This window comes from Emys orbicularis, chromosome 18, assembly GCF_028017835.1.
Source record: "Emys orbicularis isolate rEmyOrb1 chromosome 18, rEmyOrb1.hap1, whole genome shotgun sequence".
Classification (NCBI taxonomy): Eukaryota; Metazoa; Chordata; order Testudines; family Emydidae; genus Emys; species Emys orbicularis.
This window is the reverse complement of record NC_088700.1, coordinates 1,024,610-1,039,159: the sequence shown is the minus strand read 5'-3', so window position 1 is coordinate 1,039,159 and position 14,550 is coordinate 1,024,610. Positions and strand designations below refer to the sequence as shown.

At 43.4% G+C, this 14,550-nt stretch overlaps 1 protein-coding gene across 1 annotated transcript in view; it reads left to right on the top strand.

Annotated features, from left to right (window-relative positions):
* RALGPS1 (Ral GEF with PH domain and SH3 binding motif 1) overlaps positions 1-14,550 on the top strand; it is a 381,204-nt gene that overhangs the window by 95,329 nt on the left and 271,325 nt on the right. Inside the window, exons 8-10 of the mRNA XM_065418741.1 lie at positions 1,932-2,015; positions 4,417-4,506; positions 9,834-9,926. Of these exons, the coding sequence (XP_065274813.1) occupies positions 1,932-2,015; positions 4,417-4,506; positions 9,834-9,926 (267 nt within the window). The remainder of the gene's footprint in view (positions 1-1,931; positions 2,016-4,416; positions 4,507-9,833; positions 9,927-14,550) is intronic.

Here is a 14,550-nt window from a genome sequence, read left to right as displayed (position 1 = left end):
AGATCATACCAGTTTGAAACAACTCCTCATTTAAAATTGCCTTGTGATTGATAATCCTGAGTTTGAACCATCGGAAGTTAGCCACTCTTGACCAAAGTCTTGCAAGTAGCCAGAAAATATAGTAAAGACTAGAACTTAAAATTTTACATCAATTGAACAGTTGGCTAATAACTATTTAACTACTTAGTTTTAACTTCATCTCCATTAAATAGAATTTACAATAATACTTTCTAACTAGGTACCAGTCATTACTATTCACTATCATTAGGCTAGGACATTGTCTGCAGAGATATCCCAAAAAAGCCGCCCTTCTCATTCTCTGTGTAGCATGTGCTAAAATACTATCATACTTTTATGTTGGACCTTTATCATTAAGCACTTAATTACACAGAGAGAGTATTAAGGAACTTCAGCTGCCTCTGGGAAGAAAGGCCATAGCCAAAAAGTGCACAAGATACAGGGAGGAGGGCATTTCCTTTTTTAACCGTAACTTGGGCAAACTTTACTCCTACAAAATGCATCATGGGCTTTTCAACATAAATACATCCACAGCCAAGAGTGATCCTATTTTTAAGGTTCCACACACTGAATTGCATGGAGCTCAGTTATCTTGACAATGAAGGTCTGATCTGCCTACATGGAACCTATTAATTCACACACTAAGTGTTTTAAATATAATGTTTAGTAAATTATACTACAATTGGAAAAGTGCAGAGAAGGGCAACAAAAATGATTAGGGGGATGAGACAGCTTCCATATTTGGAGAGATTAAAAAGTATATGAAACTGTTCATCTTACACTTGCCAAATCTAGAGAACAAATGTACTGTTATTTATTATATGTAGTATTTATCATTAGTTTTATTATAAATTGTATTAATTGGCAAGCTATAATATTGAGAAGGCTTAGTTAAGTTATAAGCACAGGCTGCAGAGTTGCTGAGCTTTACACCTTGAGTCTGCACTAACTTAACTCTGCTTTCAGACACTTAAGTGTTTGATTTTTTTTTTCAATCTTAACATTGCCTTAATACTAAAGCTTTTGCATGGAATAAGATAGTAGTGTGTGAGTAAAGCTCTTAGTCCCCTATCCTGCATTGAGCTCTTCCAGGCCTGGAGCAGCGTGAGCCTCATTTGAATTGGAGTCTGTGAGGGTGAAGTGCTCAGTGTAGAACTGAGGCCTTAGATACTTCAGGTTTCAGAGTAGCAGCCGTGTTAGTCTGTATCCGCAAAAAGAACAGGAGTACTTGTGGCACCTTAGAGACTAACAAATTTATTAGAGCATAAGCTTTCGTGGGCTACTGCCCACTTCTTCGGATGCATACTTCAGTGATGAGGTCCATTTGTCTTGTGTGTATCTGTTTTTCCCACTCTTGGAAAAGTGTATCACAGCAAATACACAAGTATAGAGGAGAGAGCAAAGTTTTATAGCGTAGTTGTCATGGAATTAGGGCCTTTATAACTGAAAAAACAACGAGGAGTCCGGTGGCACCTTAAAGACTAACAGATTTATTGGGCATAAAGTTTCGTGGGTAAAAAAACCACTTCTTCAGATGCATGGAGTGAAAATTACAGATACAAGCATAAATATACTGGCACATAAAGAGACATTAAAGCTTATGCCCAAATAAATCTGTTAGTCTTTAAGGTGCCACTGGACTCCTCGTTGTTTTTGTGGATACAGACTCACATGGCTACCCCTCTGATACTTGATTTATAACTGCAGTGATTGATGTTTTAGAAATGTCTACGGTAGATATTACTCTTATGTGTCCATTTCCATGCTTCCCTCTAATGGTATTTCAGTTAAGTTTAGTTTCCCTACATTGGAACTCAAAGACAATATTTCAACATTGTTTTATTTTTAAAGACTGTTTATCTCTCTTTTAAAAAGATGTAAATAGTGAAACAGTATTTTGGTGTATTTTCTAGGAACTAGCCAGCTGTGGATGGAATAAGAAAGAAAAACACATCCTCGCCCCTAATATTGTTGCCTTCACACGGAGGTTTAATCAGGTAAATAATCTAATTAGATTTACAGAATTAACACTGCCCACCTGAATTTAACAAGGATTGAATTTGTTATTTCACTGATATACATAAATGTGCCACATCTGAATCCTATTAACACAGTGTTTTGATGGATTAGTAATCATAAAAGAATTAGATTTTTTTTCTTGATAGTTGTTGGCTTTAAAGGAGATCAGTATGGGTGTAGCAAATGTGTTGATTATAACTGACTTGTAATTTTTCAGATTAGAGCTACATTTAAATGCTGCAAAGGATGGATATAAAAATAGAGTCATTTTAAGATGAGTATTATTACATGATACTCAATGGACATGAAGAAGAATGGATTGGTGGTGTTGGGTTTGGGCTTGTTTGTTTATTTTGTTTGCTCTTTTTTGATGGGGGATTTTATTTATTTAGTAACAGATGTGAAAACAAATTGCTAACTGTCAAGGGAATATTTTTCTTTCTGATCAAGAGTATTTGATTATATTCCAGTTCAACAACCTGCTCTCAAACAACAAGGTTTCTTCCAGAGCCTGAGATTTTCTGGGGTTCTGATGTAACCCTAACTAAACACAAAAACACAGTTAGTTTGCGAACACTGTTTTGTTTGAGTCTATTATGTAGACACGTGCATGTATTCACCTAGTATCTAATAATAAGAAATGAACGAGTTAAAATTTTTCCACTCAAGTTGCAATACAAAGCATAGCTTATCCTTATAACACTCTTGTAATTTAAAAAGGAAAAATCCTACCTAGCAAATCATGTATATGCTAATTTTAGGAGCATTCCGAGTAACAATAACCTTCAAATTGTGCTTAGAGTGCACTCAGAAGTAGTTGTGCAGTTTGTCATTGTGCACACGCATCTAGATGAGGGGATAGTCAACCACATGTTTTAGTGTATGTTTCAAATATGGCAGAGGAAATCCCTTGGGTGCATAAAGAAAATATGCAAGTCTTGATGCTAGCTAAATTCTGTGGCTCAGTCAAAAATTAGCTGCCATTTTGGGTATACGAGTCTGCTTCCTGCCTCTTCTCAGCTGTGAGGCAAGGGCTCATCCCAAATGAAAACATTCTCCCACTAGACTGTTCTAGTAGCTACCCTTCATAAGTATCTATGGCTCTTAAATTTACATGGATAATCTTTCATCTTTCCCCTAAATTTTATAAATTTTAATAAATGTAATTCTTGTGGAAAGCTGCTAGGCTGACAATCATAGAGATTGATGACCTCTGTTTATCCAGAATAGGTGAGCACAGGCAGCAGCAGTTTCCTCATATTCCTACCTTGCTGCACCAGTATGCTAAACCATGTAGGAGTAGGAGCATTGTTCACTCTCTACATAGCGATAAACACAAGAAGCTTAATCTGTTTAATTTAACAAAGAGAGGATTAAGGGATGACTTGATTATAATCTGTGATAGGGTCTTATGTGGCTGGGCGACCTAGTGGCTAGATCACTGGTCTTTCAGTCTGCAAGGCTGGAGGGGGTGGCGATTTAATTGTTGGAGTGTTGCTGTAATGCTGTAGGGATGCAGCAGCTCGAATTAAACTCATCAACTGCATATCCAATCAGTCTATGCTACTAAACAAATCACTCTGTGTAGGTGGTTATTTCCTAATCTTGTTGCTCTCACCCTGCTCTCATTGGAGCTAGGCTAACTTAATTGGAGCAACTTTACTAACTTCAGCTAACTGTTGCGTGAAGAGAAGCCCTTACTGTCAAGCAGTAATATTCAAATAAGAAACCCTAGGAGACCAGGGTGAACTGGCATATATTTAATTAACCAAATTGTCTTGCACTTTAACTTTGTATTGGAGGGGAGTTTTTGTTTTACATTTTGCTTCTGTTTTTTCTTTCTCCTCTGTTGTGTTACCAACAGCAGGGTTGATAAAATCGGTTGGCACAAGTGAGTTCCTGTTCGGAGGGACTCATAATCAAAAATCTAAATAAAGTCACCTTTCCTAGATAGTGATTCAATATAGGTGTTATTTTCTGTAGTGGTTGTGTGATTTGATTCTGAAAATCTGAATGATTATATTGACCAGTTTTCTAGTTTGTTAGACAAATCCTAGTCCACTACTGTTTTTGTTGTCTTATATCCTGTCCTATCAGTTGTGGCTGTTAAGGATATTTAATTAAACTTTATAAATCTAAATTAATCTCTCAAGTCTTTTTGTTTAGTTAAGTCATTGAAATTAAAGAAAGGTGGTATGGGTAATCGGTTCAGCAGTTGCTTACTAAGGTTTGTTTAATACCCCGTCTTTCTTACAAGATTCATATCTTTCCTGCTCCTAACCTGCATTTTCTTTAGAGAATCAAGACAGTTTATAGATGTTTAATATAATAAAGGTGGGGTTTTTTGCATTAAATCCAGATGTATATGTTTCTTTATAGGTCAGTTTCTGGGTTGTACGAGAAATTTTAACAGCACAGACCTTAAAAATAAGGGCAGAAATATTGAGCCATTTTGTGAAAATAGCTAAGGTAAGTGTGCATTTTTATTATTATTATTCTTCAAAATATTTTTTTTGGTCTGTTTATCCACTCCTCATATCAACTGTTTCTTTAGACCACTGAAGAATAAAATTCTTTATAGCACAGCTCCTGCTATCCCACTAAGTGCTTGGTCATTGTGACACACAATGTGACCACCACAGGCTGATCTGCTCGTACATAGCTAGGTGCAATGGACAGTGAACTTTTTAACTGGCTTCTGCTATAAATATTCTAGTTTAGCATTTTTACAAGTTTAAAGGTGATTCATCTTGCTGCTATTATGTTGTTGAGCTGCATTGGAGCCATGGGCAACATAATTACCAAAACAACTTTTTGTTGCTAGCACTAGAGCTGGTTGGGAGAAAAAAAAACCTTTCCCCACAGAAAATTTTCACCAAAAAATTGTTTTCATCAACCTTTTCCACAGAAAATTTAGAATTATTGGCAAAAAATTGAAAGCCAAAATATTTTGGCTAAAAACCAGAATATTTCTATTTTGACACGCTGTCATAGAGCCTAATGAAGCTGGAGTTCTGAGGCCTGATCCTCCCATTCTCTGCTCTAGGTAGGGCTCACCAGTTAGACTACAATTTTTGTGATGCACCACAATGTCATCTTTTGGGACTTGTCTACATGCAGATTACTGCGCAATAATCCAGATGTGAATCTGCAAAGCACCAGCTTGCTGCTCAGTAATGTGCTGTGTGGATACTGTTACTGCACATTTGAAAGTTCTGGAGTGCAGTTTGGCTTAATACACTTTCAACTAGTAATAAGCCAAGCCATGCTCCAGGACTTGCGCTGCACTGTAGCAGTGTCCACATGGACTCAACTGGGTGGCAAGCAGGTGTGCTCTAGATTCATATCCTGGCTTTCTGTGCCATGACTTCCCATGTAGACAAAGCCCTTGGTGAGGGGAGCTGTGCATCATGGGAAGATGTAGTCCTACTAGGGATTCAGGTCACAGAGGACAATTGGAGCATTAGGCATGTGGTGGGGTGAGCTCCCCACACTAGGCCTGCAAGAGCGTTGGGCCAGGTGGGTCCAGTCAGCTAATTAGGCTGCTTTAGGCTGGAGGCAGATGGTTGGAAAGAGGCTCACCCGTGCAGAAACATGCAGGGCCTATAAAATCAGATAGCAGGCTACAGACTGGGCTGCTGAGAAAGGCCAGTCCCTCCCTGGGAAAAGGGAGGAGTGTTTGGAGGCAGCTGGGAAAGGCTGCAGGAAAGCAGGCAGCAGTCACTCCCTGGGAAGAAGGAGGAGGGTTCATGGAGCTGGTACACCCAGAGAGAGAAGTGGAACCAGGTGTCGTAGAAATCAGTCCAGGGGAGGAGCAGTGAGGACAGAAAGAGGAAACTCAGAATTGCTCAGATGAGGGTCTCTGGACTGGAACCTGGACAAGAGGGCGGGCCTGTGTTCCCCTACCAGCCAGTGAGGAAGTAGTACTTGTGCAGACTGCCTAGGACTGAACCTCAGAAGGGGGAACACTGAGTGACCTAGCTGGAGACCTAAGTCAGGAAGAGGATGCTGCAAGTCCTGGAGCAAGTGGAGCTGCAGACTAGAGTCAGAGTGACAGCATGCAAGCCACGGATAGGGGTGTCGGCCTTGAGAACTAATCCCCAGAGTGACCAGGAGAGGGACCAGCACAGCAGTGAGTGGAGCACCCTATGACTAGGCATATGTGTTACAACTTCCCAGAGGCACACTGGTAGCATTTCAGAAATGAAGCATTTTGGTTTTCAGACAGAAGCATTATGATTTTTGTCTGTGTGACAGAGCTCCTTCTTTACCTCGGTGGGTTTCGTGCTTCCACTTAGCGGTGGGCCAGGGTATTCCTCTCTACCTCAGAGTTTCCCCACACCCCTGGGCTTGCTGTCCATGCCTTGCCTGAGCAGGGTTCCTCCTGGCCTCCCTCATGGGGGAGGGGGTGGGAAGCCTCTTAGTCTCTGGTAGCCCCTACAGGCGTTGTGGCAACAAACCAGGCCCCCAGTTCAGTCTCTCCCCTCCGGCGAGGTCTCTTCCCTCAGACCTCCAGGGCCAGGAAGGGCTGTTCACCCTGTTGGGTAGGGTTTCTCCTGCCCTTGGCCTCTGTACCTGTAGGATTTTCCTTCCTGGTGCTTGTCAGCATCTGCACCACCCAGCTCTCCAGTAGTGCACTTTCCTCCCACAACTCCTATTGTGTACCCCACCCCTCCCTTCTTTCCTCCCATTTGGCCCTGTTTGCCTGCACCTTTTTCTCTAGTGCTTGTGATTCCCTTCCCCTTTTTATTTGTCTCCCTCACTGCTTTGCACCCCCCTCATGTTAGTTTAGTTTCTTTCCTCCCCAGTGCAGCTGGAGAACCCAGTTCTACTATCTTGTACTGGAGTTTGTGTCCCTTGGTTTCCTGTGTCCTTCTCTGTTGGTGCCCCTCTCCCTCCCCCCTCCCCCCGTTCCAGTCTAGCGGGGAGGAGCAACAGTGTCCTTTCCCATCCCCCTCTCCCCTTTTGTTTCCCTCCCTGCATTTTTGTAATTCTTTGATGATGGCCTGGCTGCTGTAATATCATTTTAGTGCACTACCCATATATATTAGGAGTTGTATGTAAAATAATTATTTCTCATACCTGACCTGAGAAACAAATGGCTATTACTTAGTTTTTTAACACCTTAAGTACTGTTTAGGGTTACCATATTTCAACAATCAAAAAAGAGGACGGGAGGAGCCCCGCCCCTGCCCCTTCCACTCCCTCCCACTTCCTGCCCCCCTCAGAATCCCCAACCCTCCCCCTCACTCCTTGTCCCCTGACTGCCCCCTCCTGGGACAACTGCCCCCCAGGACTCCACCCCCTACCTAAGCCTCCCTGCTCCTTGTCCCCTGACTGCCCCCTCCTGAGACCCTCCCCCCATCCTAACTGGCCCCCTAGGATCCTACCCCATACCTGTCCCCTGACTGCCCCAACCCTTATCCACCCCCCCCACCCCCAGACAGACACCAGGGACTCCCACGCCCCATCCAACCACTCTCCACCCCCGACAGCCCCCCCCCCAGAACTCCCGACCCATCTAAACCCCTCTGCTCCCTGTCCCCTGACTGCTCCGATCCCTCTCCCTACCCCTGCCCCCTGACAGCCCCGCCCCCAGAACTCCCAACCTCCCCCCCTTGTCCCCTGACTGCCCCCTCCTGGGACCCCTGCTCCTAACTGCCCTCCAGAACCTCACCCCCTACTTAAGCCTCCCTGTTCCTTGTCCCCTAACTGCCCCCTCCTGAGACCCCCCCACCCTAACTGCCCCCCTAAGACCCTCCCCCCTACCTGTCTCCTGACTGCCCCCTCCTGAGACCCTCTCCCCATCCTAACTGGCCCCCTAGGACCCTACCCCCTACCTGTCCCCTGACTGCCCCAACCCTTATCCACACCCCCACCCCCAGACAGACACCAGGGACTCCCGCGCCCCATCCAACCACTCCCCACCCCCGACAGCCCCACCCCCGAACTCCCGACCCATCTAAACCCCTTTGCTCCCTGTCCCCTGACTGCTTCGATCTCTCTCCCTACCCCTGCCCCCTGACAGCCCCGCCCCCAGAACTCCCAACACCCCCCCTTGTCCCCTGACTGCCCCCTCCTGGGACCCCTGCTCCTAACTGCCCTCCAGAACCTCACCCCCTACCTAAGCCTTCCTGTTCCTTGTCCCCTAACTGCCCCCTCCTGAGACCCCCCCCACCCTAACTGCCCCCCTAGGACCCTACTCCCTACCTGTACCCTGACTGCCCAAAACCTTATCCACACCCCCAGACAACCCCCCCCCCGAACTCCCGACCCATCCAACCCTGCTCCCTGTCTCTTGACTGCCCCCTCCAGAACCTCCCTGCCCTTTCTCCGACCCCCTGGGCCCCTTATCGTGCCGCTCAGAACAGAGTGCTGCTGAGCGGCACGCTGGGCAGCGGGGGGGGGGGGAGCAGGGGGAGGAGCTCCACACTGCCGGAGGCCCGTTGCGAGCGTCCAGCGATCTGCGAATGCAGGGAGGGGGAGGGAGGGAGAGAGAGAGAGGAGGGGAGTGATCTCAAGTTGCAGGGGAGAGGAGCGGGAAGCGGAGGAGGGGCTCTGGCTGCCAGAGCCCCGTGCGAGTGGCACGATCCAGCCGGCTGCCCTGTCAGCCGTGCGCGCTCTGCATGGGGGGGAAATCCGGACATTTACAAATTCCCCCCGGACGCTATTTTTAACTCAAAAAAGCCGGACATGTCTGGGAGAATCTGGACGAATGGTAACCCTAGTACTGTTATCCACAGCTAATACTGGAAGTAAGAATGAATGTACAGCCTCTTAAAATCTTTTTACAAATGAGTTATGTGAAGGTATTTCCCATTTTTCTTTGCTGCAGGCACTGTGTTGTAGGAAACCTTTTTTTATATAACACAGTGTTGCTTCTGCTCCTTCATTCAACACATAGTCAAACTGTGGGACTCGTTGCCAGGGGATGTTGTGAAGGCCAAAATTATAACTGGGTTCAAACAGAATTAGATAAGTTCATGGAGGATAGGTCCATCAATGGCTATTAGACAAGATGGTTGAGGATGCAACTCCATGCTCTGGGTGTCCCTAAACCTCTGACTGCCAGAAACTGGGACTGGATGATAGGGGTGGATCACTGGATAATTGCCCTGTTCTGTTCATACCCTCTGAAGTTTCTGGCACTGGCCACTGTCAGAAGATAGGATACTGGGCTAGATGGACCATTGGTCTAACCCAGTATGGCCAGTGTTATGTTCAGATGTTCTCAGTTATTTTGGAGTCTGCTGGGAATGATTGTGACCACAGGCTGGATTTTTAAACATGTTGGGAAGGGCGTGGGGAGTATTGTCTTTTTAAAAAGAGATGACAACATTTTTTAACAAAAAGTCACTTTATTAATTCTTGACACCTTCATTCTACATCTTCGGTAACCATTGGAGGCCAAAGTTGAATCTTTTGGCCCAATTAAACATATATGTTTCCAGAACCATAGTATCCTATTGTTAGAACTTGTTTTCAACAATAATACCAGAGTTACCCTTAAAAATTATTTAATCTTTTCCACTCCCAAAGAGAGAACCTTGCAAAACCCAAATTAGTTTCGTGAACATAGGAGGTACATCTAAGTGAGCTTTCACTTTGCAATGAGTTCAAGGCAAGCCTGGAATATCTGCAACATTTTTAAAGTGTAAAATTTCACCCAGATTAATAGATTTTCCCAAATTAGACATCATTTAGTACCCCTTGCTCTAGTTTGGTTGTATTCAGTGTGATGGCTCTAAACAGCTATGAGAAAAGGTTAATTAATTTTTCCTTTGGTGTTGTTTCAGAAACTTCTAGAACTGAACAACCTACATTCCCTCATGGCTGTGGTATCAGCATTGCAAAGCGCACCTATTTTCAGGCTGACGAAAACTTGGGCTGTAAGTTAACTTGTCTTTATTTCAAATCTTCTCCCTTCTGTTATGGTGTATAATAATCCTGTGCTTTGTTGTCTAAATATCACTGGATTGCTGAGTTAGAGCTGGCGGAAGGAAGGAAGGTAATTTACCTTTAGAAGTGATTTTGTGTATGTGTTATGAAATTAGTCTAATTTGGCGTCAACTTGAAACCATCTGTTTATGAATGAGAATTCTATATTGTTTTATGGCATTTAGTACAAACCATTGAGTTACACGTTTAACTAAAGCATAAGCTTAACTTGTTTGCTTTACTGTTATTTCCTTTCCCCGATTTGTTTGTCTCATTCATCTGTTGTGCCTTGTAATAACCTAGACTGTGAGCTCTTTGAGGCAATGACTTGTTTTTTGTGCCTGTACAGCATCTAGCATGATAGGGTCCTTATTCCTGGTTGGGGCCTCTACATATTATTGCAGTACAAATAATAATTTAATAATAAAAAACTTTCTTAGGTAAGCAGTTCTATCAAGATATCAAGCAGGACTTTGTTCTTTTAAAAAGTCTTTCAAGCAATTTTTGTCAAAGTCCAGGTTAATAGACCAAAACATTTCCATACTTTAGGCATTTCGATACTTTCCCTTCAGTTCAGTGTGTGTGTGTGTGTGTGTGTGTGTACACAACATATGCTATAATCCAAACTGTTTCTGGTGCTGAAAATCTTTATGACAAGACACCTCCCCTCTAGTTCCATCTTATACACACATGACTTACTGTGATGTTTTGGGGATCACCCAGACCAGTAAGGGGTTCTGTCACCACCTGCCCTGTAACTTTGGGTGCCTTCATGGTATGCAGCTATGGCTCAGAGCTCTAACAACGGTAGCCAGCCCACAAGCATAAAGGTCTGACCCTGGCTTCCACCAGCCTACCTACTCCTTGCAGGGTTGACCCCAGAGCCCTTCCAATCTTGAGTCTTCCCGAATCTATCTAAACCAAGTTCTCAACTACTAGACACTCAGACTTTTCCCCTCTTGGATTCATCACCCTCGAAGATATGAAACCTGCCTCCACTTACCAGTTCACTTTGGCACATACACTCCACACAGTTTGCACAACAGAGACTGCTTGGGGTAAAAGTAAACAAACTGTTTATTTACAAAAACACAAAAAAAATCACAGATTCAAAGATGGAGTAGCAAGGGAAAGCGAACACATACAAGTTACATAGGAAAAAACATGAAGATGTAATATCAGGCTTTACAGTTCTACATTAGATAAATTCCCTTTTCTAATACAAGTTACATATTGCCTTTTAACAGTTTTCCAGCATACCCTCTGGCATAAAGTAGATCAAGCAGACAGTCCCCCACTTTTGAGACTGTCCCTCAGTTCTAGATAAAAACTGGCTCCTCAGCCAGCACTTTTAAAACTGTTGGATGCAAGTTATTGGGACCTGCTGATTTGAAAATGTTTAAATTTAGTGGCTTTTATCCAGAAACATTAGTGCAATAGAAAAAGTAGTATCATCACCAGCTGATGAGGCTGCATCGTCTGTTTTTCCCAAATACAGAACAGAAATATTTTATTGAACATTTCTGCCTCTTCTGCATTATTATTGATAATACTACCATTTCTATCCATTAATGGACTAATACCATAGAATTGTAGAATCATAGGACTGAAAGGGTACGTCTATACTTACTTCCTGGTCCGGATGTAAGCGATCAATCTTCTGGGATCGATTTATCGCGTCTTCTCTAGACGCGATAAATCGATCCCGGAAGTGCTCGCCGTCGACGCCGGTACTCCAGCTCAGCGAGAGGAGTACGCGGCATCGACGGGGGAGCCTGCCTGCCGCGTCTGGACCCGCGGTAAGTTCGGACTAAGGTACTTCGAATTCACCTACGTTATTAACGTAGCTGAATTTGCGTACCTTAGTCCGAAGTGGGGGGTTAGTGTGGACCAGGCCTAAGGGACCTCGAGAGGTCATCTAGTCTGATCCCCTGCACTCATGGCAGGACTAAGTATTATCTAGACCACCTCTGACAGGTGTTTGTCCAATGATGGAGATTCCACAACCTCCATAAGCTATTTATTCCAGTGCTTAAACACCCTGACAGTTAAGAAGTTTTTCCTAATGTCCAACCTAAATCTCCCTTTCTGCAATTTAAGCCCATTGCTTTTTGTTCTGTCCTCAGGTTAAGAAGAACAATTTTTCTCCCTCCTCCTTGTTACAACCTTTTATGTACTTGAAAGCTGTTATCATGTTCCCCCTCGGTCTTCTCTTCTCCAGACTAAACAAACCCAATTTTTTCAATCTTCCCTAATAGGTCATGTTTTCTAGACTCTGGACTTTCTCCAGTTTGTCCACATCTTTCCTGAAATGTGGCACCCAGAACTGGACACAGTACTCCAGTTGAGGCCTAATCAGCCCGGAGTAGAGTGGAAGAATTACTTCTCGTGTCTTGCGTACAACACTCTTGCTAATACATCCCAGAATTATGTTTGCGTTTTTTTGCAACAGTGTTACATTGTTGACTCATATTTAGCTTGTGGTCCACTGACCCCCAGATCCCTTTCCTCAGTACTCCTTCCTAGGCAGTCATTTTCCTTTTTTGTGTGTGTGCAACTGATTGTTCCTTCCTAAGTGGAGTACTTTGCATTTGTCCTTATTGAATTTCATCATATTTACTTCAGACCATTTCTCCAGTTTATCCAGATCATTTTGAATTATAATCCTATCCTCCAAATCTCTTGCAACCCCTCCCAGTTTGGTATCATCCACAAACTTTATAAGTGTACTCTCTATGCCATTATCTAAATCATTGATGAAGATATTGAAGAGAACCGGACCCCGAACTGATCCCTGTGGGATCCCACTCGTTATGCCCTTCCAGCATGACTGTGAACCACTGTTAACTACTCTCTGGGAACGGTTTTCCAACCAGTTATGCATCCACCTTATAGTAGCTCCATCTAGGTTGCATTTCCCTAGTTTGTTTATGAGAAGGTCATGCGAGACAGTATCAAAAGCTTTACTAAAGTCAAGATATAAAACATCTACTGCTTCCCCCCTATCCACAAGGCTTGTTACCCTGTCAAAGAAAGCTATCAGGTTGGTTTGACATGATTTGTTCTTGACAAATCCATGCTGACTGTTACTTATCACCTTATTATCTTCTAAATGTTTGCAAATTGATTGCTTTCTTATTTGCTCCATTATCTTTCTGGGTACAGAAGTTAAGATGACTGGTCTGTAATTACCTGGGTTGTCCTTATTTCCCTTTTTATAGATTGGCACTATATTTGCCCTTTTCCCTTTTCTGGATTCTCTCCCTTCTTCCATGACTCTTCAAACATAATTGGCTAATGGCTCAGATATCTCCTCCATCAGCTTCTTGAGTATTCTAGGATGCATTTCATCAGGCCCTGGTGACTTGAAGACATCTAATTTGTCTAAGTAATTTTTAACTTGTTCTTTCCCTATTTTAGCCTCTTTTGATCCTACCTCATATTCACTGACATTCACTATGTTAGACGTCCTATCACCACCAACCTTCTTGGTGAAAACCGAAACAAAAGTCATGAAGCACATTTCCTGTTATTGTTTTTCCCCCCTCATTGAGTAATGGGCCTCCCTTATCTTTGGTCTTCCTCTTGCTTCTAATGTATTTGTAGAATGTTTTCTTGTTACCCTTTATGTCTCCAGCTAGTTTGATCTTGTTTTGTGCCTTGGCCTTTCTAATTTTGTCCCTACATACTTGTGGTGTTTGTTTATATTCATCCTTTGTAATTTGACCTAGTTCCCACTTGTTGTAGGACTCTTTCTTGAGTTTCAGATCATTGAAGATCTCCTGGTTAAGCCATGGTAGTCTCTTGTCATACTTCCTAGCTTTCCTACACAGTGGGATAGTTTGCTCTTGTGCCCTTAATAATGTCTCTTTGAAACTCAATTTTTTCCATCCTGGGCACATCTTGGTGTGTGTATGGGGGGCCCTCTGGGCAGGTCAGTCATGGAGCTGCTGGGCCTGGGAAGGAGGCAGCATTGAATGGCCTCCAGTACATTCCAAGAACTTGCTATGTTATTTTCCCAACAGATGTGTGGGTAGTTGAAGTCCCCCATTACCACCAAGTCCTGTGCTTTTGATGATTTTGTTAGTTGCTTAAAAAAAGCCTCATCCACCTGTTCTTCCTGGTTAGGTGGTTTGTAGTAGACCCCTACCATGACATCACCCTTGTTTTTTGCCCCTTTTATCTTTACCCAGAGTCTTTCAGCTAGTCTGTCTACTATTCCCATCTCAACCTCAGTCCAATAGTATACATTTTTAATATATAAGGCAACACCACCTCCCCTTTTCCCCTGCCTGTCCTTCCTGAGCAAGCTGTGTACCCTTCTATACCAATATTCCAGTCATGTGCATTATCCCACCAATCTGTGATGCCAACTGTGTCATAGTTCTGTTTATTTACTAGCATTTTGAGTTCTTCCTGCTTATTCCCCATACTTCTTGCATTAGTATACAGACATCTAAGATACTGATTTGATTCCCCCTCTCCCCCAGTTCTGTCTTGTCTCTCCCTTATCCTTGCTATAACAGCCCATGCTCCCCCACAAATTCCAAACCTTCTCTCAGGTCTCCATTGTCA